Below are 25829 nucleotides of genomic sequence, written 5' to 3' on the forward strand. Positions count from 1 at the left end.
GGAGGTTGTTCAAAAGCAAAGGAGGCAAAGAAAGACTAAGAATCAAACCCTAGTTAAGAGTCCTCGGAACAGCCATACCCTGCAGTGACCTAAGGAACTGAGAACCAGCAGGGCCGCGGAGGAGACGCAGCCGGAACCCTCCGGTCAAACGCGTCGCTCGGAGGCACCAACGGCTGAGCCGGCCGGATCACGTGACGGGGGAGCGGCGCGCGTCGGCCGCGGCGCCCATTGGCTGGCGGCGGGAGCGCGGGGTTTGATGGGAAGGCATTGGCCGGGCCCGGCGCTGTATCAGTAGCTGCTGCTCCTTGCTCAAGGGGCGGGCTGCTCTGTGGGCCATCGGGGCTTGCCGGAGCGGACGCCGGGGCTGGGCGGCTCCCGCTTTCCTCAGGTAGGACGGTGAAGGGGAGGGCCGCGTAGACCGCGGCGCTCCGGGCTGCGGGAATCGGTGCCCGGGTTCCTCCGCGCGCAGACCCGGGTGCCTCCGCCCATGCCAAGTGGCCTAGGGCTCGGCAGTGGCTGGGGACACGCGGCGGGGCTGAGCCCTCATACTCGGTGCTCACCTTCTCCCGTGGATCGCCCAGCACAGCTGCCCGAGCGGCTCCGGAGCGCACGAGACCCGGCTCTGCCTCCCCCTGGCCGGGGTTCTCCGGGCTAGGTTCTCAGGGATCCTGGCGCAGTGGCGGTGGTTTGGAGCCCGAACCCGTGACCCTACCTGTGTTGAGAAGTGCCCGAAGGCCCCAGCAAGCACCCCCGTAGCTGAAATCGCCACCCCGAGTGCTCTGATCGCCTGCGCGGCCCCTTGAGCTAGCAGGATGGGGAGGACTGAAAACTGTCAGTGTCACGCTGCCCAGTCCGCGCGTGTGGGCGTGGATTGGGAGCGCCTTAGAGGAGCTGCTCCATGGCCATTGTCCTTATTTATTAGAGGGACCGCGGCCGGCGGAGGGTTGGAGGGGAAAGACGAAGCTGAGTGGTGTTAGGGGCGGCCGGGGCAAAGCTACTCCGAACGATGTCAGTAGATTTAATCCTTTGACGACGTGTTTTCGGACGGAGAGTTCGGATTGGTGAATTTAAGTTTTGTGTGCAGTTGTCAGCAACACCTGTGACTCACCGAGTTTTCCATGCTCTGCTCTTCCTTTTTGGCTTCTGGTTTGTTGTGCTTAGAGTCTGTTGTTTTCTGTCTCAGTGACCTCGGTCTCAGCGTTGACAAAACTGTCTAGAGGTGTAATGGATTGGGAGTAAATTTAGTTTCAGGCATATGTTGAATGAAGCTGGCAGGCAGGTCTAATCCCTACTCCCCAAAGGCCTCCATAGTGTCTCAGAGGAACGGGGCTGATTTTAAATACATTTTCTTAAACAAGAGCGGCTCATTTAAACATAGAGTTTTTAAAAAGTTCCTTGACATCTGTTGTCAGCACAGCAGTGCTGTTAATAAACGTAGTGTCTATAATGTTGGAAGAATGCAAGGAAGGACAGTTGACTATCATAAATATATGATTTCATATAGAAATCTCCCTTACCTTTTTTTTTTTTTTGTGACAGTCATTTCACGCATCTGAAGTGCTTTTAGAGGTGTGTTTCTTTTCATTTATTTTCGGGCAATAAACCTGGTGTAAGATACTTCAGAATTGCCTGTTTGGATATTTGAAAGCGATTTTGAACAAATTGCATTAAGGTGACTAGTTTATATTTAAGTTTTGGACTTAAGTTAAACACAGCTCAACTTCCCTTGTTGTATTCTATGAAGGCCTGCGAGTTTATTCTAATGAGAAGTGCCTGAAAAATAGTCTTCTTTATTTTCATGCTACAGTAAGTGAGAAAAATACTTTCAGTAAAGATACAGACTTATTTGTAAACATTTTAAGTTATGAAATAAATGCTCATTTAAAAATTTAGGAATGTACTTCATTTAAATATTACATGTGGGTGTTTTTGGTAATAGCAGTAGTAATGGCTACAATTTATTAAACAGTATGTGCTGAACACTGTGTTCACTTAATTTATACAATTCCATGGAATGTAAATATATTTACTGCTTTATAAACCAAGGCTTAAAGAGTTTAAGTAATTTACCCAAAATCATATAGCTAGTATGTGGCTGAGCCATGTTTTGAATCATTATCCCATTGTTTTGATGTGATTTGAAATGAATTGAGAATTCAAGAAAAACATTTTAAGATTTTAAGATCTGTCACTTCAATCTGAGTGTGAATACCAATAGAAAATACCATGTAATTTAGTAGGCATTGCTGCTTATTGAAAAACACACTTAGGGAGTTGGAGAGATGGGTTAGAAGTTGGGAGCACTCAGAGGGCTCACATGGTGGTTCATGGCCATTGGCAGCTCTAGCTCTGGGGTATCTAACACCCTAGTTCTGGGGTATCTAACACCCTAGTTCTGGGGTATCTAACGCCCTAGTTCTGGGGTATCTAACGCCCTAGCTCTGGGGTATCTAACGCCCTACTCTGGGGTATCTCACATCCTAGTTCTGGGGTATCTAATGCCCTAGTTCTGGGGTATCTAACGCCCTCGCTCTGGGGTATCTCACATCCTAGTTCTGGGGTATCTCACATCCTAGCTCTAGAGTATCTAATATCCTAGTAACATCCTCTTCTGACTTCCCTGGGCACAGGGCACACATATGGTGCAAATATACATGCAAGCAAAATGCTCGAACAAGTAAAATTAAGTGAATCTTAAAACACATGTAGGTGCACTTGATCCCTATGGTCAAACATGCTAAATCCCATTGTAATATCAGAGCCGAGAAGAGATGGTACAGTTTGGGGACAGCTGCCGAGGTTCATTTAATGGCAAGTGAGTGGTTTATTAAAGAAATGCTGGCGTTACTTGACAAGAAAGTAGAGATGGATTAGAAAATGGCAGGGACTACAGTCAGAGAAACAATTTATTCTTAGTAATTACCACGTTATCAGGGATTGGAGCAGATAGTATAGGACATTATTTAAGTCTTTCTGCATTTAAGAGGATTCTAACTATCCCTCTTTTGCAGATGAGGAAATTGAAAAATAGGGATGTTTAGGTGATTTATTTGTGCATTGTTTCCCAGTAAATGATGGGCAGTCAGAATTGGAGTTAAAATGTCTGGATGGACAGACAAAAGCAGTGGTGAGAGAAATGAACTTAGTCCTGGAGAAAATATTTAATCTTTTTATGTTTCATATTTGTTAAAAACTGGTGTACGTGCATAGCATTTATAACAACCAGCTTCTTTAATGATATTATAATTTAATAGAAAAATTTCTGAATCTATAAGAATTGATTCTTTGCTTATAAATATGAAAGCATGGATTTAATGACTCACCAATATTTCAGAGGGTAAATTTAAAAGCACAACTTCTTTAGGGAGACGAGAGACTAATTTTTTTAACACAAAACATTCTGGAGACGAATAATTGATATAAAATAGATATTTATTATGAATTATTTATTGTGAATCATTCAAAAGTTACAGCAATGACTGTTTTAGGCCCGTTGCTCTCAAAGTTCTAACTGGAGTCCTAGAAATTTAGCCAGCAGTTTAACTTCTTTCTAATGCAGATTTTAGCACTGAAATTTAATCAGATAAAGGAGCTGGGCAACCTGATACATTGCCATAAACACTGTCTCTTGCGTTTATAACTCATTCTCCATTTTAGTAGCTCTTGTCAACTATCTGAGAAGGCTCAGGTGCCTTCATAGGTCTTATTTCACTTTGCTTTTGTTTTTATTTTTTACAGTGCTAAGAATTGAGCTCAGGACTCCACATGTACTAGCAAGTGCTCTACTTATGACCTGTATCCTCAGCTATCTATCTGTCTCTTATACATAGCTCCTCCAAAATATATAGATATATTCCAGCCTACGCTATTTTAGTATTCTCCATTTCTGATTTTATGATTTTGGGAATAACTGGTTGCATTAAAAAAATAAAAACTAAAGTGCAATGTTTGGTTTTTCTACTTGTTGTCTTTGGAGCTTAACATATTACTTCTGTAGGCTCAGGGTCTTAATTTGTGGAGTGGAGGGACAGTATCTAAATGATGAAAGTTTTACAAACCATCTGTTTTCGGGCTCCTTAGAGATTTAGTGCTAAGTGTGTAGTTGATGTTGCCATTAATTTCAAACAGTAAAAAGCTGTCTGAGCCAGGCAGGGCATGATTATGCAGTTTTTTAATGCCAGTCCTCAGGAGGCTGAGGCAGGAAGGTGGAACTTGAGGGTAGGCTAGACTATATAGGGAGACCCTGTCCCCCAAAACCAAACCAAAACAGAAAATTTGGTCTCAAGGTGTGATGGCTACAGACTTGACTTGGAAGGATATAGTTCTTTCAGAAATGGATCTTTGTAGTCCAGTTGTTTATGAAAAACTGTTAGATAGCACACACTAGTTTCAAGACAGTGGGGTGATGTGTAATTTGAGAATGCCAAATTAAGTAGTTCATGTGAATGTCTTTCCTTCTACCTTTCTTGGTGACTATTTTTAGCTTCTTAAGGAGGTTTTAAGCTTTGTTTAATATCTTGTCCCAGATATGGCTCCTTTTTGTTTATTAGAACTCCCAAATACCCCATAGTCACAGCTTAGAATTTTTAATACTGAGCCAGTATTGCAGGATTAATATTATTTACAATTTAATTGTAGTTTGTGAAATTGTTGCTTCAGACCACCTTAGGACAGATCAATTTGTGTCCTGAAGAGTCACTTTGTAAATGAAAGCACTTGGTAATCAGGCATTCCTTACTTTCTGAGAAAAGAAATTCTTAAAATAGGTATGCCTTGAGCTAATCCTTATATATAAATAGTGTTGAAGTTCTTCCTGGGTGCTGATAATTACTTATTATGGTTAAGATATGGGGGATATATGAAAATAAGTGTGTGCACAAATGTATAATGAAGTAGGTTTACATACTGATAAGCATATACTTGTAGCCTGATAAAAACACGTCAATATGAAGGTAAAATTTTACTGTTTCGCTGGGCGGTGGTGGCGCACGCCTTTGATCCCAGCACTCGGGAGGCAGAGGCAGGCGGATCTCTGTGAGTTCGAGACCAGCCTGGTCTACAAGAGCTACTTCCAGGACAGACTCCAAAGCTACAGAAAAACCCTGTCTCGAAAAACCAAAGGGAAAAAATACTATTTCAATTTAAAAGAGTAGAAATTATATACTTATCTGTTAAATTGACTTATGATATTATCATTTTTAAGTTTTTATGCAATATTTGAGAGTCACAGATACACAAAGGGAATACACAGCTAACTGAAATGAAGGTCATCTAAATTTGAGGGTCTTAGAATTTTAGTAACACATGCTTAACTGGGTACTGAGCAGCAGTGTTTTTAGAAATAGGTCTCAAGGTCTGAAGACTGAAGATAAAGGAACTTTAGGTCATGTTTCTTAGGTGCTATTGGACAAGTCACTAACTCCAGTGTCATTGAGTTTTCTTATCTCCAAGGTGATTACAGTAAAGACTGTACTGTGACAAACTATTGATATATTTACTTTAATTAACAAAGTAATTAAAGCTCGAACTATTGAAGGATTCATTCTTTTATCACAAGAATAACATAGGGAAACTACTTTAAAAAATAGAAAGTTTGTAGATATGTGTGTACTTCTAAAGTGATTTGTCATTAAGTGTCCAGCTCTATTTTTGCCTTCAAATGTGTCCTCACTTTGAATATGCCAGTGGCTGCCTGTTTCAGTTGAGTGGAGACCACAGATGCTTTATGGTATTTTAATGTAGTATTATTGCAACATAAAAGTTGTAGGGAGAATTGCTGTGTGTTTAACTTAAAATTTTAAACTATTTGCTTTGTTTCTAGCTGTGACTTCTTTTGGACAACCCATGATATTTATTATTGTGCCAACTTTCTACAAATAAAAGATGGGTGGACTATTTTCTCGATGGAGGGTAAGAAAACATATTTTCTGTATTGCAAGTTTTCAAGTCTAACATAAAAATGTTACATAAAGTTTTTTGTAATGGTCTCCTTTGGGGTTTACTTTTCAGGGAGTTTGATACTATATATTTAATCTCATTTAACTCCATTTAGAGTTACTTCTTTGGACATTATTTTGGTAGTTCTGTTTATTTTATGGCTATCTAATGTCTCTAGAAATTCATTTTTATTTGTGTATTTTATGCAAGTAGTTTTCTTATATTGCCCAAATCCCAAGTTTATTCTAAAAGTAGTTGAATTTGTTTTATGCTGTAGCTATGGCTTTTATAGACTGCTAATCTGCTTGTTTATTTATCTGTCTATTTATTTAATTAATTATTTTGGAGACAGAGTTTCACTGTGCAGCCTTGAACTCACAGAAATTTGCCTCGCCTCTGCTTTCCTAGTGCTGGGGCTTAAAGAACTGTTTTTTTGTTTGTTTGTTGTTGTTGTTGTTGTTTTTAGCATGCCATATAAATTCACTAATATCACACTAAGTACGCTTTTAAGAGTTATAGGTTGAACAAAATTAAAAATGAAGATTTCGTTAGTTAAGCCTTTAGAGAAAGTATCTCAAATTTAAAGATACAAATTATATTGTTAGATACTCTTCTAATGTAAGAAGAGATTATATAGTCTAAGACAAATTAACTTATTTCTTATAATAGGGACTAGTGATATATGATTTAGCTTTTGACTTGTTAGATTAATCCATGTTTTAGATTTGTGCTATATTGACTCCCTCTTTTTAAAAAATTCACAGGTAAAATTGCATGCAACATGATATTTTAAAGTGTGTACATTATATTATTTAGATCTAGCTAATTAGCATATGCATTAGCTCATAATTAACATTCCCTTTGTTAGCATTTTTCAAGATTATGGTATATCAGGACTAGAGAGATGGTTAAGGGGTTAAGAACACCTGTTGCTCTTGCAAAGCCTGCGTTCAGTTCTTAGTACCCTAAAAAGGTTATTCACAACTGCCTGGAACTCCAGTTTTAGGGATGTGGCACCTCTAGCTTCCCATGTTCCCTGTACTCACGTTGAGTACACACAGGCATAAATGTGTTTGTACATACTTAAAACACGAACTGTAAGCTATAGTCCCCATGCTGTGTGGACTATATGGCGTTTTGTATCCTTGACCCCTGTAGCTCTCTACCTCCAGTTTCCCTAGACTGGTAGCTTTTCATTTTCTACTCCTATGGGATCAGCTTTTTTCCATCCTACTGATGTGAAATGACTTTCTTTAAAAATCTGACAGACTGAGAATTTTATTTTCCTTTGTTTTTATTTGGTTGGATATATGAAGTTGCCAGTATTCTGCTTTGACATAAAAAAAATGGCAGTTTTGTGTGGTTCAGCCTTACATAAACAACTCTAGTAGAGACTTTAGCACTGACATTTGTTACTGTTGTGATAAATATTTTCTCAATTGTCATTTAAATCATTCTGGTTTATATAAAAATGTATTTGACAAATAATCTCTGCTATTATAAACTATTCTTAGATACTCTCTAAAAATCTAATCTTCATGAAGCTGTGTACTTGGGGCTGAAGCAATGGCTCAGAGGTTAAGGTACTGGTTGCATACAATTTCAGCAGCCATACAATTTCCCTCACTCACAGCTATTTATAACTTCAGTTCCAGGAGGTCCAGTGCCCTCTTCTGACCTCTGTGGGCATCAGGATGCATGTGGTATACAGACATACATGCCGGCACACACCTATACACATTTAAAACAAAACAAACAAACAACTCTCCCCAGACTGTGTACTTTAGGAATCAGACCTGCAAAGCCTTGTTGTGATTCAGTGCATCAGTCAGTGTGGTACTTAGCAGAGCCCAAGGTGAATGAACTTTTAGCATTATTGAATTAAACTATCTTTAGCCTGTGAATATTTTGGTATATTAATTCCTTTGGATGAAAATTTATTTCTTTATATAAAAGTCTGTTCTGTCGAGGTTAAGAATGGTAAACGTAGAACTATCGCAGTTGAAAGTTTTAGGAAAAGTGTTACTTTAAGAATCCTAGCTGTACAGTGGAGGGGGAGTCCTTATAATCTAAGCACTTGGGAGGCAGAGGCAAGTGGATCTTTGTGAGTTCAAGATTCGCCTGGTCTACAGAGCTATTTCCAGGAAAGGTAGGCCTGTACAAAGAAACCTTGTCTTGAAAAAACAAAAAACACCCCCCCAACTATATAGTTTGGTAATTTTAATTTTTCTATTGTAGTTAAAACAGGTAGAACTATAGCTTGATAACATTGAGAAACCTAGTTGTGAATTAAAACGTTCTAATGACTATAAAGCCAAGTGTTTCTAAATTTGCGGTAACAAGTTCTAATGCCATGCCTTATTTCTGTTTCTAAAACAGGCAAAACCTTCAACAGTCGAAGTTCTAGAAAATATAGATAAGGTATGTTCATTGACTCTAGTATTTTATCTTAATATTTTAACAATTTTATGTTAGAGAAGAGATATGAGAACTTAAAGATAATATAGAGGAATCCTGAGAACCTTAGTGTTACATGATCTCAAAAAAAAAAAAAATCTGGTCTCTCAGTGACTTAAGAAGCCTGTATCAAGTAATAGAATCCGATAGAATGCAATTAGAGCTAACATGGTGTAAATGAATGTAACAGATAGCATCATAAAGGTTGCTGGCTACTGTGTAGCTTTTATCAGTCAGCAAAAATTCTGTAGCTTTGACATTTTTCTCTTACTTAAAAAGTATTTTTTCCTAGGAATATTGGAAGTAGTGAATAGACTGGAATGATGGAGTTTCAACCATTGTTTTGATTTTGTTGTTTATTTGTTTTTGGAGACAATTTCTCTAATATTATTCTGCCTGTCTGGCCTAGAACTCTCTGTTTAGACCAGGCTGGCCTCAAACTAGGAGAAATCTGCCTCTCTCTACCTCAGTATTAAAGGTGTATACTACCATCCTGGCCCTACATTGTTACAATTTATATTCTTTTTTTTTCTTGCCAGATTTCTAAAGACCATGTATGGAGAGCTATTATTATTATTATTTTTTGATTCAATAAGTATTTGCTGGTATCAGTTTCATTTCTCTAGTCTTTGCTAATTTAATAGATTAAAAATAACATTTAATATTTCAGTTTAAACATTATTTGTTGAGAAAGGCTTTTTGGTTTTTAAGTTCATTTTTAGTTTTCCTTCCCTTATGTTTGCTTTGAAATATTAGAACATTGAATTTCATTGACTCTTTAGGACTCTTGTATGCTCTTTCTGTCATGTTAGTTCTCTCATTTTAATTTTTAAATGCTTTATGAGATTTAATAATATGGAGTACTTCTCTCTTAACAGGAAATTGAAGCATTGGAAGAATTTAGAGAAAAAAATCAGAGATTGCAAAAATTATGGGTTGGAAGATTAATTATCTATTCTTCAGTTCTTTATCTGTTTACATGCTTAATCGTGTACCTGTGGTATCTTCCTGATGAATTTACAGCAAGACTCGCCATGACACTCCCATTCTTCGCTTTTCCTTTTATGTAAGTAAAGTATTCTTTTTGTTGATCCTTTCTTTTTCTGACCAGATAATTATAATATATTCATTCTCTTTTTATTATAAGGTGTCTCAGATTGAATAAATTTGGACTATTTTTATAGTTTGATAACTATTTTTTTAAATTGTATAATTTCTAGTCTATAACCTAAAGGGTTGTCCTTAATAAAAACTCAGAGTCAGATATTAGGGGGTGAAAGCCGAGAGGTCAGAGTAGCAGGGGAGCCAGCCACTAGAGAGACAGTTTACCTCTACCAATGCTCAGACTGAAGGGGCCATCCTGTGTATCCTCAGACTGCATTTCCAGACTGCATCTGTCTGAGCTCCTGTCTCCTCCCGCCTTGTATTCCTCTCTCTGCCCAGCTATATCCCTTCCTGTCTCCACCTCCCTAATGCTAGGAATAAAGATGTGGGATTTCCAAATACTGGCATTAAAGGTGTGAGCCACCACTGCCTGGCTTCTAGTGGCTTACTTAGTTCTGTACTCAGATCTTCAGGCAAGCTTTACTTGTTAAAACACTAACAAAATGTCACTATACCTTAGGGATAGCACCATTGTTGCTAGTCATAGTTTATAGTTTTCTCTGAGGCTACCATAGTTCCTGTAGGCCAATGGTTCTTAACCTGTGGGTATTGACCCCTTCAGAGGTCAAATAACCCTTTCATAGTGGTTACATAATAGATATCCTGCATATCAGATGTTTACATTATGACTTAACAGAAAAATTGCAGTTGTGAATTAGCAGTGAAAATAATTTTATGGTTTGGGGGGGTCACTACAACATGATGAATGGTATTAAAGGGTCACAGCCTTAGGAAGGCTGAGAATTACCGCTATAGGCATTGGGCATGATATATGGAGTATGGAGATGACTGGGTAGGGTTTGTAATACCGAAATAATGAGTGTCCAAATGCCTCTAAGTATGTATCTTTCATCCTAAAGCCTCTCTTTTTAATTATTGCTATCAGCCAATTATTCCTTCTTAACTAGTTCATAATCTGGCACTTTATGGGAGGTGTATCTCAACTGAGGATTTTGGGAAACAGTAAGAAGTCTTTTCATTTAATTAGCAAGCATTTATGAATAACAATTGTGTAGACATTGGGTTATAATAGTATATGGTGAGCCGGGCGGTGGTGGCGCACGCCTTTAATCCCGGCACTCGGGAGGCAGAGGCAGGCGGATCTCTGTGAGTTCGAGGCCAGCCTGGTCTACAAGAGCTAGTTCCAGGACAGGCTCTAAAAAAGCTGCAGAGAAACCCTGTCTCGAAAAACCAAAAAAAAAAAAAAAAAAAAAAAGAAAAATAGTATATGGTGAACAAAATTAAAAAAATCATTGGCTGTAAATTTTAGGTTATATATATTAAGGAATCAGTATGATTAATGTTATGGCAGAGAAATACAAAGTGCTATGGGAACTTTTAACAGGGGCTCTAACCCAGCTTGGGGACAGGGTTCTAGAAACTGTTCTCAGGTTAAGCAGCTTAGAACAATATCCATTATATCAGAGCTCTGAAGTTCAGAAACTCAGGCAGATTAACTGGGTCTTTGCTTAGACCCAGGCCTGAGTGAGTCTCCAGGGGTCAGAGAGAAGTGTATTTGGAGTCTCTGCGGGAGAACTGCAGACTTAGGTTGTTGGTCGACTCTGATTTACCTGGGTAATCCCTGATAGTCTTCCACTTAAAATCAATAACTGTGATTGTATCTGCACAGTTGCTGTGATTGTATCTGCACAGCACTTGTCTAGATTACTGTGTTAGGAAGATGTCTGTGGATTGTCTTCTACAGAGTCCTGTAAAGTCGGTGTTTGAATTTTATACTTGCAGAGTGGATATGTGTGACGTGCTGTGGCATGGCAGCAAGAGGAGCTGCAGCCATGGCTGTAGGCTGTGCGGTTTTGAGCAGAATGAGGTGAATGCTATTGCTACACTGGGCATTTCCCTTTTTATTATGTCGGGGACCCAGCCCTGAGCACAGTCTATCCATGTGCAGCGCAGGCTTTCTCACTTTAGGTCAGCCTCTCAGACATGTCCAGATGTCTTTCTTCTACGTCATTCTAAATCCAGCCAAACTGACAAGATTAACCAGCACATCATCGTAGCCTCTGAGAGTATAGATCTAATAAATTAGAAGGAAGTAAGAGTGGATCTAGAGTAGGAAGCTAGAAGGATATTATAGTTGATAAAGAGAAATGATGAATGATTTGTATTGGGTGGGTGGGAGAAGAGCAGATGGATTGAACGAAATTGATGTGTTGGAGCTTTAGGAAGTAGAATTGAGAGGCATTTGGTGATTGGCTAATTATGGGCTGAAGAGGAAGAATCATTTGAAGGATAAAATTCAGGTTTCTAGTTTGGGATGTTTGGTTGAGATTATTATCATTCATCACAGTAGTGAACACTATGAGTAGGAGAGGGTTTGGTAGACCCTCATTCTCCAGCTGGGGCTGTCGGATGGATGGTTGAGTATGAGTACGGAAGTTAGAGAAACTTCAATAGAAGATATTTAATGAAGTCATACTTTTAGTCCCAGCTGCTTGGGGGGCTGAGGCAGGACGATCACAAGGTCAAGGCCTGCCTAGACTATAGGGGGAGTTGATTCAGGATGTGCAACCTACTAAGACCCTGTCTCGGAAATTACGAAGGTGTTGGGAAGCTATAGCTTCTTAGTAGAACATTCGCTAGCAGATGTGAGGCTCTGGATTCAGGTCCTAGTACCCCCCCCCCCCCCACACACACACAATTGCCAAAGCTATAATCTCTTTATAAATGTTAGTCATCTGCAATGTGTTAGGTAGTGGTCTAAACTGTAGTGATGGGAAAAGTCGTGGTAAGATTCTGCTCTCATGGAACCTGAGTTCATCTATAATTGATAGATACAAATAGAAGTTAACAAAAAATAGAAGTTAACAAAGACACAGTTTATTTGGAGAGAAATATGTGCAATGAAGGAAGTCAAATGATGTGATTAAAAAAATAGATTTCTTGAGAAAGGTCCTGGGAGGCCTTCTTTTAGGAAGTGGTGTTTGAATTGAAGAAGAAGTATAGAAAAAGTTGAAATTTGTGAAGACTATATATAGCATATAGTGGCACATATACCTACAAAGTTACATATAAGGGATTATTCCCAAAATCTTATTGTAATCTTTCTAATGGTAGACTTTTAAGTAGTTCTTTTATTCTATGTTTTCTGGTAGTGTTTGGATTTTTTCCATCAGTGTATACTTTACATTTAAAAAAACAAAGTCTGCTAGTTGCGGGACGATGTTTCTAACTAGAAAGCAGTCATGTGTAGACTGACGATGAATATCTACTTCTGTGAGGGCAGAGAGGCGGCGTGTTTGGGGTGTGTGACAGAGAGGAGGATGCTGTGAAGTGAGCATGGAGAATCAGGCAGTCAAAGCTGGGAGGAAGCATCTCGTAGTGGGCGGAATGGGAAGCTCCTGTAGTGGAAGAAAGGCACGGTAGAAATTACATTTAGAGGGTCACTTACGTGCTGTCGTGAGGATTGGGAAGAGGAGAGGAAAAAATACAATACCTGGGAAGCTGCTATGTAAGTTCTTTTGTTTTACTTTTGAGACTAGGTCTCACTGTGTACACCAGGCTGGCCTCAAGCCCAGAGACTGATTGTTTTTGCCTCCCGAGTGCTGTGATTAAAGGCCTACACCACCATGCTTGGTTTCGTAAATTTATCTAAAGATAAAGGTAGATTGGGCTGCTCAGTAACATCAGAAGTTAATAAATAATTTAGAAATGTTTTGGAAGTTAAAGCTGATACAATATAATAGTAGAAAATGGGATGTAGAAAAAGAAATTTAAGGTTTTGGTTTTGCATTTAGCCTGGGACATATTTCTAAATTTGAACTCCCAAACTCATAAAATAATCAACTTTGCATGTGCAGAGGTGAACAAGTTTATTTTTATATTCAGATCTGAGAACTGAAATGGAGCTCATGTGGAACATTGCAGTTAATCTTCTGGACATTGGCTGTGGGGCCTCGCCATGCCCTCGGCTAGAGCTCTGTCTCTGAGCTCTGGACATTGGCTGTGGGGCCTCGCCATCCCTCGGCTAGAGCTCTGTCTCTGCTCTGCTCCCAGCCTCGCTCTTAGCTTATTGTTTCCCTTCTTTTTAGAAGTCTTTTGGATCTTTTTAAATTTCAAGTAGATGAACTTATAATCCTGAACTCTTATACTGTTTCCTTTATATTTTTCATAAAAAACAGGGAGAAAATAAAGATTAAAAGTATGAGATACTTACTTGATTTAAATATTTTCACAAAACTAGGAAAAATACTCTTACTTGACATTCAGTTCTATAGAGCAGTTGATTTTCTGATTATAAGAGGTAATTTATAGATTCCTGATAGAGAACTCCACTAATTCCAACTGCTGCCCCAAATTGTGCTTTGCTGGATCTGTTACTCAGTCATAAGAATTCCTTTTGAAAAAAATCACTTTATTAAAAAATTATAGTAATTATTTTTGATGATCCTGGGATGGAACCCAGTGCATGAGTTACTTTCCACTGAGCTATATTCTTAGCCTGAATCATTTTTAAAAGTAGAAAAACTTCATTAAGTGTTTAAGTGTCAACTTGACATAGCCTAGAGTCATCGGAGAAAAGTCTCACTTGAAGGGTTGTCTAGATCAGATTGGCCTGAAGACAGCTACTAAGCATGAGCCTGGGCAGAAGCCAGAAAACAGTTTTCCCCCACGGTTCCTACCTTCGAGTTCTTGTTTGAGTTCCTGCCCCAACTTTCCTTAATGATGGAATGTGACATTTTAAGTGTAAACCAAATAAAGCGTTCCTGTCTTCAGTTGTTTTTTGTTAGTGGGTTTTAGCAGCCACAGAAAGGCAACTAGAACAGTTAAATTCATTCATTGTGTGTGTGTGTGTGTGTGTGTTTGTACATGTGGGCTTAGGTCAAATAACATTCTTATTGGGTGGCAGTTCTCTTCTACCATGTGGGTCCTGGGGATTCAATTCGGGCTATCCTACTCTGCTTCAAGAACTGTTGCCTACTGAGTCATCTTGCCTACCCATGAAGCATTTGGTTACTGTGCTCTCTGATTGCTGTGTGTCACTGTAGTTAGTGCGTTCTGGTTTGATAAGTTGCAGAACCACCTCACTTCGTCTCATTCATTGTTACCTCCTTCTCGACTGTTGTGGCTTCTGTTTCAGTGAGCTCTTCACTTTGGGAAGCACAGGCCAAGTTACCTAACAAGGAATAGATTGTCTTTCCAGGCAGTGACAGTCAGCATGAAACAATGCAGGTGTGGAAGTGGATGCTGAGGGTAAATAAAGACTTATCACCTGGGTTATTTTATTGGTAGTGGGAACTATTACTTAAGTTTAATTGGCCTTTTTTTCTTAGAGAACAGTTCTGACGGCTGGACTAGGATTTACTTCATGTATTGGAAGCAGAAGGAGTAATAAAATGTATTGCTTTATTCTTCATATTTTTATTGATTAGACCACTTAGAAATTTGTCTGATATGTCCGAAATGTGACCATTATCTCTATTATGTATTTGGCGCTGGCTCAACTATAGAGGTCAAGGGCCAAGACAGAGCCTTCGCAGTCACAGCTGTTGCTGAATTGCCCTTGGTGGTAGGGTATCAGTGCTCCGTCTTCACCTTGTTTATAAGACGGGTGAACTTTAGGGTTTATTACTGTTTCCTAGAACATAGACTTAAGTGGATATATATTTTTTTCAATTCTTTTAAACTTAAACGTTGCTTTTTTAGTGCTGAGGATCAAATCCAAGGCCTTATACATACTGAACAAATACTCTACCTCTGGGGTGTATTCCGGCATAAGATTTAACCCTCTTTGCTTCCCATGCTCAGTGCTAAGGCTCAAATCCCCAGGGCTTCACACACGGTAGGCAGGTATTCTACCCTCTAACCCACTAAATTATACTCAGAATGTAATGCTTGTGTCATAGGCATCGTTAGGCTTTGCCACAAGGAGGGAAAGTTTGGGTACTTAGAAATTTTATTTTTGCAGATATACATTATTTTTGGAATTGATTGATCTGTTTTCTTCAAGAAATAAAGAAATAATATCTCAGTTCATAGTCTAGTCTAGGGTGGCCTCCAACTGGTAATCCTCCTGAATGCTGTGAATATAGGTATGTCTACATACCTGTTTGAGTTGGCTATACAGACACACAGACGTACATGCACATGCATACATAAGTAGTTTATTTTTTTAAGGGGTGCTAGGGATGTATGTATTAGGCAATCATTCTATCTGAGCTACATCCTCAAACCCTTTTTAGCTTTAATTTGAGACAGGGTCTTGCTCAAATGATCAGGCTGACCTTGAAGTTACTCTGTAGCTTAGACAAGGCCTGGAACTTAGATTTTCCTATTTTAGTTTCTTTTTTCTTTTTTTCATTCTCATGGTTTATTTTTTTTATATTTAAAAAATTTCCATCTCCTTCCCTCCTCCTCCCCCTCCCTCCGCTCCTCCTCCCCCCTTCCCCCCCCCCCCTTCCCCCCCTTCCCCTCCCCTTCCCTCCACCCATACCTCCCCTTCCTCCCTCTCAAGGGCAAGGAGCCATTAAAGCGTGAACAGCCAGGCCTGCTTGGGGTGTGTGTGTGTGTCTCCAACCCAAGGCCTCAGTGTGTGCTAGGTAAATAGTCTATCTATGACTGAACTGCATTGAGTGTAGCATGAATTCTAATTGGCATTAATAATAAAAACCCAGAATCAGATATTAGGGGGTGGAAAGCTGAAGGACCAGAGAAGCAAAACAGTCAGCCACTAGAGAGTTCTTACTCTACCATGTGCTCCGAGGGGAAGGGGCGGTTCCTGTCTCTACAATCCTCAGACTGCATCGGACTGCATCTGAGCTCCTGTTTCCTCCACTGTTTTATATTCCTCTCTCTGCTCGGTCACATCACTCCTGTCTACCTCCTCCCGAGTGCTGGGACTAAAGCTGTGAGCCACCATCACCTGACTCTGTTTCTCCTCTGAGACTGGATTCAATCCAGTGTAGTCCAGGGTGGCTTTGAACTAAGAGAGATCTGTCTGCCTCTGCCTCCCAAGTGCTGGCTGGGATTAAAGTGTGTGCCACCACCATCTGGCCTCTATGGCTAACTAGTAGCTTACCTCAGCACTCTATCTTCAGGCAAGTTTTATTTGTTAGATCACAAACAAAATATCACTACAGTCTAGCTCTAATTGGTTCATTTTAAAGTGAACAACTTTTAGATGTTTTGTGTGTGTATGTGGTCATTAAGCCCATGCTGCTAGACAACCACTCTTTCACTTAGTCATAACCTCAGCTACTTACCTTTTAATATTATAAGCCACTGTTTCAGACATATTCTGTTTCTTTTCCTTCCTTCCCTCTCTCCATCCTTCATTTCCTTTCTTAATAAAATTCCTAGACATTTTATTCCCTCTAATTTTAGAAATTAATAACTTTAAAAATTTGATCTTCCCTAGAGGAATAAACCATTGTCTTCTTCCATGGTGGATTTGTTTTTTAATTAAATCAAATCGTTTTTGTTGTTTTGTTTTCTCTGGGACTCTGAGGGAAGAAATTTAAGCAAGGGAACTGAGAAAAGTGGTCATCTTCCTCCCTCACCTCCCTCCCTCCCTCCCTCCCTACCTCCCTCCCTCCCTCCCTCCCTCCCTACGCTCTCTCTCTCTCTCCTCTCTCTCTCTCTCTCTCTCTCTCTCTCTCTCGTTTCTTTCTTTCTTTCCCCACTTCAGTTAGCTGTTAAGAATAGTTTTAACAAAATGGTTACTTTGATCCTACTTACTTTTCTATTGCAGTGACAAAATACTATGACCAAGGTAACGTTTAAAAGAAAGAGTTTAATTTGGGGCTCATTGGTTCCCAAGGTTAGTCTGTGCAAGCTGTGCAGTCAGGCAGGGATGTGCTAGAGCAGCTGAGAGCTCACATGTTGAGAAAATAGCCATGAGGCAGAGAGGCACACTGGAAATGCCTGGGTGTTTTGGAACCTCAGCGCTCACCCCCACATCTCCTCCAACATGATCAAATCTCCTAATCCCTTCCAAACAGTTCCACCAACTAGGGACCAGGTATTCAAATATGAGCTATGAAAAATCTTTTTAAGATTTATTTATTTATTATGTATACAACATTCTGCCTCTATGTATGCCCGCACGCCAGAAGAGGGCGCCAGATCTCATTAATGGGTGGTGTGAGCCACCATGTGGTTGCTGGGAATTGAACTCAGGGACCTCCGGAAGAGCAGCCAGTGCTCTTAACCTCTGGAGCCATCTCTCCAGCCCTGGGGACCATTCTTATTCAAACCATCACACACAGTTTTCATGCTCCTTACTGCTGGATATTTCCTGAGTTTAGTTAGAACACTGGCAAACATGGCAGCTTTTTGAAGTAAATTCATTCATTTGGCTACCCTACCTCTTCCTCCCTTCCTCCTCCCCTCCTCCTTCATTCCCCCTTCCTTATTTCCTTTTCTCCACACAAACACACCCGTGTGTGGAGGTCAGAGAACAACTGAAGGAGCTGATTCTCTCCCTCCACCATGTGGGCCCTGAGGATCATCCTTAGTCTTTAGGCTTGATGGCAAACACCTTTTCCCCCATCTCAAGGATTCCATGACAGAAGTTTTAAATTTTTTTTGATGAGATGCTGTTTGTCAGTTTTATTTTTATGACTATTGTGTTTCTGTCACTTGTAAGAAACCTTTTCCTTAATTATATGCCCCAGAGATTTCCTTTTGTGTTTTTTTTTTTCTAAGCTTTTTCAAAGAAATATGTTATACTGGTTTGTAATGTATTTTTAATTGACTTTTGTGTAGGGATGAGATATTGAAGTCTCCCCAACCCCAGATGCTGTCTAGTGGGTGAATTTTTAGAAAGGAGCCATACCTTTAAAAAACTATTTTCATAGATCTTTTAGAAGTGCAATATGTACATATGTAAGGGAAACATTATAATGAAACACATTATTTTATACAACTAATTTGTGGTAGTAAGATTAAAAAGATAAGTAACTTTGTCTAGTTAAGTCTTTGTTTTTGTTATATTAACATAAGCACTTCTACTTTTTAGTCCTTGGTATGTCTTCATTCATGATTTTCAGTCTGAGAAAACAGTTTGAAAGTTAGTTCATGTTAAGGATTAGATTTTTATTTTATGATCCAGTATGTCGGTCTCTTTGAATTTCTGGTTTAAAATTTAGTACATTTTGGTGATAAGAAAGAAGTTAATTTTAGTTTTTAAATATAATGTATTTTTTTAGTTTTTATAAAAGGCTTTCTATATATTATCTTTACTTTATTTTGAGCCAGTTATTTGTGGGAGATTTGTTTGGGATGAATGGAATGTTTCCAACTGTGTTCTTGACTAACTGGAGACCTTTTAGTAAATACTTTGGATCGATCGCCTGCCATCTTAGAGTTGATCTGTTTGTTATTTTTTCAGGAACTTGCATGGTAATTACAGGCTGGATTAGCTCACATTCCCACCAACAGTGTATATAAGAGTTCCCTCTTGTCTGTTTGCTTGCCAGAGCTTGATGTGGCAGATGATCTTTTTGATGCTTTTTTTGAATTGTAAATATTTTTATATTTCTGTATTCACTAGGGAAAACTAGCCTATAATTTTCTTCTTTTGTTGTTCTATCTTGTTTTCTGGTTTTGGTATCGAGATAATACTGGCTTCATGGAAAGTTTGGTAGTGTTGTTCCCCTTCTGTTTATGGAGAGTTTAAGCATCAGTGTTGCTTCTTAAACAGGAGATTTCACTAGTAAATCCATCTGGGCTGTTTCATTTGAGAGATCATTTATTTTATTATTATTTGTTTAATTTCATTGCTTTTTATAATTCATTTAATTTCTAATCTTTTCATTTGTGTGTATGCATGTTTGTGGGGTGGTTCCATGTCATGATGCATTTATGGAGGACAGGGTTGTGGGCTGATCATGTGCTTCCTGTGTCAGGTGTTCACAGCTCTTTTAACCACAGAGCCATCCGCCTGGCCTACTGTTTTCTATGTGTTATATTGACTTGAAGAGATGACCTCGACATTAGTTTTGAGTTTCTCTTAATTCTTTTAATATTTTGGATATAATAGTAGTTCAAAGTCTAAAGAGTTATACCATAAAACCCTTTTCTGAGGCCAGGTTTCTCTGTATGCCTTGGTTGTCCTGAACTCGTCTGTAGACCAGTCGGCTTCCAACTTACAGGGATCCACCTGCCTCTGCCTCCGATTGCTGGGATTAAAGGTATGTGCCACCACTGCTTAGCTACTATGAAATCTTAAAAAGAGTTATTTACCTAAATTTTTTTATCAAGTATTTATTTGAAAGTAAGCCTCCCCTCCATTTCCTTCTCCAGATAGCCTATTCTAATTACCATAAAGAAGAACTCTCCAATGGATTAGTAATAATGCTCATGTTTGGAAAAGCAAAACATTCTTGCCTGTTCACACAAGGGAACATACATGCCTGTTCTGGCAAGGGAACATGTAAGAAAAGTCTTTGGAATTGATACTTATTTAGAGAAAGCATCCTGAGGTTGAAGAGATGGCTCAGTGGTTAGACTTGTGCTGCTCTTGCAGAGACTTGAGTTCATCCCTAGCATCTGTTTAGTAGGTTTACAACTGTAACTCAGCTCCAGGTGTCTTGCACCTTCTTCTGGCCTCTGTGGACATCACCCACACATATGCACATATAAATGCACAGACACATGCACATAAGTAAAAATAAAATAAATATTAATAAAAGAAAGCATTCTGTAATATTGTTCTTAATGTCTTGGGGGATTTCATAGATCCCTTAGAAGTTGACAAAAGCAACGGTTTCTCTAGAGAAGAAACTCATATGAATAAAGGCAGTTTTTATAATTCCAAGGGAACCCTTATGGAGTTTAGGTAAAGAACTCTTCTGTTGAAAGTTTAGGCAATCTAACTGGATTCCCTCATAGAATATACTACTTTTTTAACATTTAATATGTAGAGAAAAATACCTAACCCTAATTAAAGTCTATGGATTCTGATTTTGTTTTGAATTTTGCTTCCTCTCTAGCATCTGGACCATAAGACTGTGCTTATTTTCTTCTTTTCCAAGAGAAACAGAGAGAAATAGTAAGTTTAAATTCCAAATATTTTTTTATAAATATATATTAAAGTAAGCAAACTCATTGTGCGATATTTATAAGCTAGTTATGAAATAGTTTATAAGATTCATAGTATGTATGAGATTTATAGTAAGTATCAGAATTCTTGCATATACAATAAAGTAAAGTTTAATGAACATAATAAATTTCTATTTTTCATATTATCAGTTCTTATTTAGAATTCACAAAACATTTTTTAAATAAAAGCAAATTGTATTTTGTAAATTAATCTTTGTGGGAAACATTTTGGTACAAAGTAAAATATAACACATATATTTTTGTTCTTTTATTATTTTATGTGTATGGGTATTTTACCTGCATGTTTGTCTATACTATGTGTGATGCCACCTGGTACCTGTGGAGTCAAGGGGAGACCATTGGATCTCCTAGTTAAAGATGGTTATGAATGTCTATGTGTGCTAGGAATTGAACCTGGGTCCTTTGGAAGAGTAACACAGTGCTTTTAACTACAGAGCCATTTCTTTGGCCTTCTGACTTTCTTTTAACTGTATTACTCTCCTTACACCTCATAGCCCTTAGCTTTGTTTTAACTGAATATATAAAAATAAGAATCAGCTTCTGTGTATGTTTTATATATGTGCAAGTTGTAAAGATTTTCAAGTCTTAAGAAATATTTTTAATCAGTTATACATTTTGATTATATTGAAAATTTCTTTTCATACAGTATATTTTTGATCTTTGTTTTTCCTCCCTCAAACGCCTCCCAGATCCTCTCCACTTCTATACCTAGCTAACTCCACAACCTTTCTCTCTCTCTTTTGAAAACAAATAGGCAATTAAAAAAAAACCAGAATAAGAAAAGCAAAAAAACAAAAAAGTCACAAGAAACACACATACATATACACACTCAGATACATGCAAAATACAAAACCCATAAAAACACAAAAATCAAAACATCATATCTATAAAGACCAGTAAAACAAACAAAAAAGTCCCAAAAAAGCAATATGAGACCAAAAGGCCATATAAAATACCTTGAGTTCGTTTTGTGTTAGTCATGTATTACTGGGCATGGGGCCTACCCTCAAGTGTGGTTAACATGCCCAATAAGACTCCATTGGAGAAAACTAATTTTTCCTTTGCAAGAGGATGCCATTGGAAAAGCTTTTTTGTTTAGGGATGGGAAATTGTATCTGTTTCTGTTTTTCAGCACTGACTCTGTGTAAAGCCCTGTGTTTGCTGCCCCAGGTCTCTGTGAGTTCATGTGTGCACCTGTCCTGTTGTGTTGGAAGACACTGTTGCCTTGGTGTTCACCCATCCCCATGCTCTAGAGTCTCCTCACTGCCTCTTTCATAGCGCTCTGAACCTGGGGGAAGGAGTTTGAAGAATACCCATTTAGGACTGAATGTTCCCAAGTCCCTCACTCTCTAAACATTGTCTAGTTGTGAGTCTCTGTTAGTTCCATGTACTGCAAAAGCAAGGCTCTCTGGTGATGGTTGAGTGAGGCTATGATCTATGGGTATTGACAGAATGCCATTACGGGTTCTTTTATTGCACTATGTTCCTTTAGCACAGTGGTTCTCAACTTTCCTAATGCTGCGACCCCTGAATACCATTCCTCATGTTGTGGTCAACGCTAACCACAAAATTATTTCCATTGTCACTTTATAACTGTAATCTTGCTTCTGTTATGAATCATAATGTAAATATCTGATATGCAGGATGTCTGATATGCGATCCCTGTGAAAGGGTCGTTTGACCTGTACAGGAGTTATGACCCATAGGTTGAAAACCACTCTGTTAACACAATAGTAAGTAGTATTTGGTTTTCTCCTAGGTTTTAGGATTTTGGCCACCTGAGCAGTGTCTGGCATGAGTTCTACCCTGTGGGGTGGGCCTTGAATCTAAGTAGAGAGCAGCTGGCTACTCCTACAGCTTTTGTGCCATTGTTGTACTAGAGTGCTGTGCAGATAAGTCACAGCGTGGACCACAGGGCTTGTAGCTGGACTGGTGTTGGTCTTTTTCCTCTGCAGTATCGAGTATCTTTCAGTACGTTAGCCCTAGTCTTCACTAACAGCAAAAGCCCCCTAGCTAAGCACCAGCTTGACCTCTCTGTGTTCACAAGAGAAATATACATTCTTCTAAAAATAAACTTTCCATTGGTTTGCTTCTTTTTCTTTTGTTTTTTTTCCCCACTGTACAAAATTTAGTATACTGAATTAATGAATATCTGCGATTCTAATGAAGCAGTTATCAACTCATGGTCTATCTTAATTTTGTTTTTGCCTTCATCTTCACTATTTACATATTTTGAAGTATATCTTAAATAGAGTAATAATATAATGCATTAATCATTACTTAGAAATATTAGTAAAATATTAATATAAAAAATATAAAAAAATTCTGGTAATTTAAGAAGTTCTACTTGCTTTAAAAATAAAAATATTTTAAAAATATTTTTATTCAGTATGTAAATAAGGTTGTATAAGTAGATGGACTTTAAAATAACCCTACCTTGCATCCATTGACGTCACTATCTGTCTGCTTTAGGAGTATGTGAGCCGAGTCCAAATAACACTTGTCTTCAGACACCTTTGATTTTTTCTTTTTCTCACACTTTTCCTTATCCTACTTTTTTGGCAACCCTATCCTCTTTGAATATAATTACATGCTTAATCTTTGACAAATACTATCTAAATACACTTAATTTTTCACTTAAAAAGTTTTATTATATATATGTGTGTGTATGTGCACCTGCATGTATTTATATGCCCCATGTATGTAGTACAGATGTCTGCGGAGGCTAGGAGAGGGCATTTGATCATTGGAACTGGACTTCAGGTGGTTGTGAGTTGCCCAATAAGGGTGTTTGGAGCTAAACTCTAGTTTTGTGCAAGACAGCAAGTGTTCTGCAACTGCTGAGCCATCTTTCTAGATCCTTGTCAAGTCAAATTTGTATTGATAACTGCTCTATAGTCCTAATATTGTTCCCTGGTGAATTTATTTTTCTACATTATCTATTTATTGTGTTTGTATGTGGGCATATGGTGGGTGTAGAGGTGCCACACTGTACATATGCAGGACAGAGAATAGCTTGCAGGAGTTACTTATTTTTACTAATTATTTCTACAGAAAAACTAGAATCGCAATACATTGGTAAAGGGATTCCTTTTTTTGTTTTAGTTCTATTTAATATGTATGTGTGTTTTGTCTGCATGCATGTATGTGCACCATGAATGCCTAGAGCATGTGAGGGTCAGAAGGAGGGTTTCAGATCCCTGAACTGGAACTAAGGGTGGTGGTGAACCATCATATGGGTGCTGGTCAGTGAGCCAGGGTCCCGTACAAGAGCAACAAGTACCTTAATCTCTGAGCCGTCTCTCCAACCCCTCTTTTATTTTTCCAAAATTATTTATTTTTATTTAAAAATTATTATTTTGGGACGGAGCTTCAGTGTGTAGCTCTGGCACCTAGAAATTCTTACATAGACCATGCTGGGCTTGAACTCACAGAAATCTTTCTGCCTCTGCCTCTCCCTAGTATTAAATGTGTGCAGCACCATGCTTGACTTAAGGGATATCTTTTGAAATGATTCTTCATGTTCCACTTTGCAAACTTAAATAAGCATGCAAATTTTAGAAATCTTTAATTTTGGAATGCTAATGATAACCTTTTTTAAGCCTCTTCCCAGATATAATACAGATTTTCAAAACTTTATTATTAAAATAAGTAGCATGCTTATAAATAGAATATTTTTATTAGTATATATAAAAGGAGATTCAGTATCTGTAAATTAATGTGGTGAATATTAAAAACAAGTAAAAGTATTGTTTCTGAAAACATAAAGAATTTTGTCTAGGGGCTGGAGAGGTGGCTTAGTGGTTAAGAACATTAACTGCTCTTCCAGAGGACCCTGGTTCAATTTCCAGCACCACATGGCAGCTCACAACGGTCTGTAACTCCAGTTCTAGGGAATCTGACACCCTCACACAGACACCTATGCAGGCAAAACACCAATGCACATAAACTAAAAATAGTTTAAAAAAGTTTGTCTATATAAAGTCCATTAATATTTTTCCTGAATCTTGAAATGTACAATACAAGCCAGAATATGAAATGTATGGGTAAACTATAAGATAATTTTCATCTCTGCATATGTGATAAATTTAGAGGACTCCCAGACAGTTTCTTGTGTTTATCTCATAATTTATGATGATTGAGTCTCATATCTAAGCATCTTAATATTTGATTAGCTTTGATTTAATCTTGTTTTCTAGACGAAAGCCTTGGATGTATTTAAAATCCCAGAAGAAAAAGATAGTAAGTTAAATTTTATCTAAAGTTAATTTATATAAATAAGTTAAGAACTGATAATTAATGTTTATGTATTATTCCTTAGTGACTCTTCAAGGAAACACTTTTGACAGTATTTTGATGTTGAAATCATGATTTTTTTGTAGTTAATGATAATATACAGGAAAAGGTTAGATGTGGTGGTTTTTAGATTATGAGAACTATGCTAACTGGGAAAAGTAAGCAAATAAATTCATATTGAAGAACTAAAAAGAGGCCAGAGGTATAAAGGTGAGTGTCCAGAGTGTTTTTAGAGCCCCAGTGGGGGAAATGTATACTTGTGTTCATTCTTAGGTTTCTTTAGTATAGAGGAGAGAGAGAGAGGAGAGAGAAAGAGAGAGAGAGAGAGAGAGAGAGAGAGAGAGAGAGAGAGAGAGAGAGGGAAAAAGGGAATATTAGTTATAAGAGAAACTCAACATGGAAAGATTGAAATGAGAGACTATGATATTTTTTCTGGTATCTTTTGCTTTACTCCTGCATTGGTGAGCACATGGATGCCCGTTGTGAGGCGTTCGTGAATGACTTGTGTGTTTTGGGAAGAGAACTAGAGTAAGGAAAAGGGCTGCGGGGCTCAGAGGTCGGCACATGAAAGTCTGTATAAGTGAGTTGGTCTTGGGGTTTGCCTTTGTGGTTTTACACGTTTTCTTAGTATTAAAGTGGAAATGGTGGTGATTGCTGATAGTGTGATGTTGTATAGAAACTCATAGATGGAATTTACTCAGGCATGGTCTGTTTAGTGTACTTGTGTCTGGAGCATAATGAGTTGATTTGTTGTCTGTCGCTGTGAAAAACCTGAGGTGTCAACTAAACTGATGACAGCTCACCTGGGCTCCTGACTTAAAGGCTTTAGTCCCTGATTGCTTGCCTGCCTGTGGTAGCACCGCACCTCGCCATGGGTGCATGTTGTATGAAAA

General features: G+C 38.4%; 1 protein-coding gene across 1 annotated transcript in view; it reads left to right on the top strand.

Annotated features, from left to right (window-relative positions):
- The first annotated feature begins 266 nt into the window (after positions 1-266).
- The window catches only part of Lnpk (lunapark, ER junction formation factor), a 55236-nt gene continuing 29673 nt past the window's right edge, over positions 267-25829 (top strand). Inside the window, exons 1-6 of the mRNA XM_038337933.1 lie at positions 267-388; positions 5822-5910; positions 8317-8358; positions 9273-9460; positions 20511-20573; positions 24840-24882. Of these exons, the coding sequence (XP_038193861.1) occupies positions 5884-5910; positions 8317-8358; positions 9273-9460; positions 20511-20573; positions 24840-24882 (363 nt within the window). The 5' untranslated portion in view covers positions 267-388; positions 5822-5883. The remainder of the gene's footprint in view (positions 389-5821; positions 5911-8316; positions 8359-9272; positions 9461-20510; positions 20574-24839; positions 24883-25829) is intronic.

Source organism: Arvicola amphibius, chromosome 7, assembly GCF_903992535.2.
Source record: "Arvicola amphibius chromosome 7, mArvAmp1.2, whole genome shotgun sequence".
Classification (NCBI taxonomy): Eukaryota; Metazoa; Chordata; class Mammalia; order Rodentia; family Cricetidae; genus Arvicola; species Arvicola amphibius.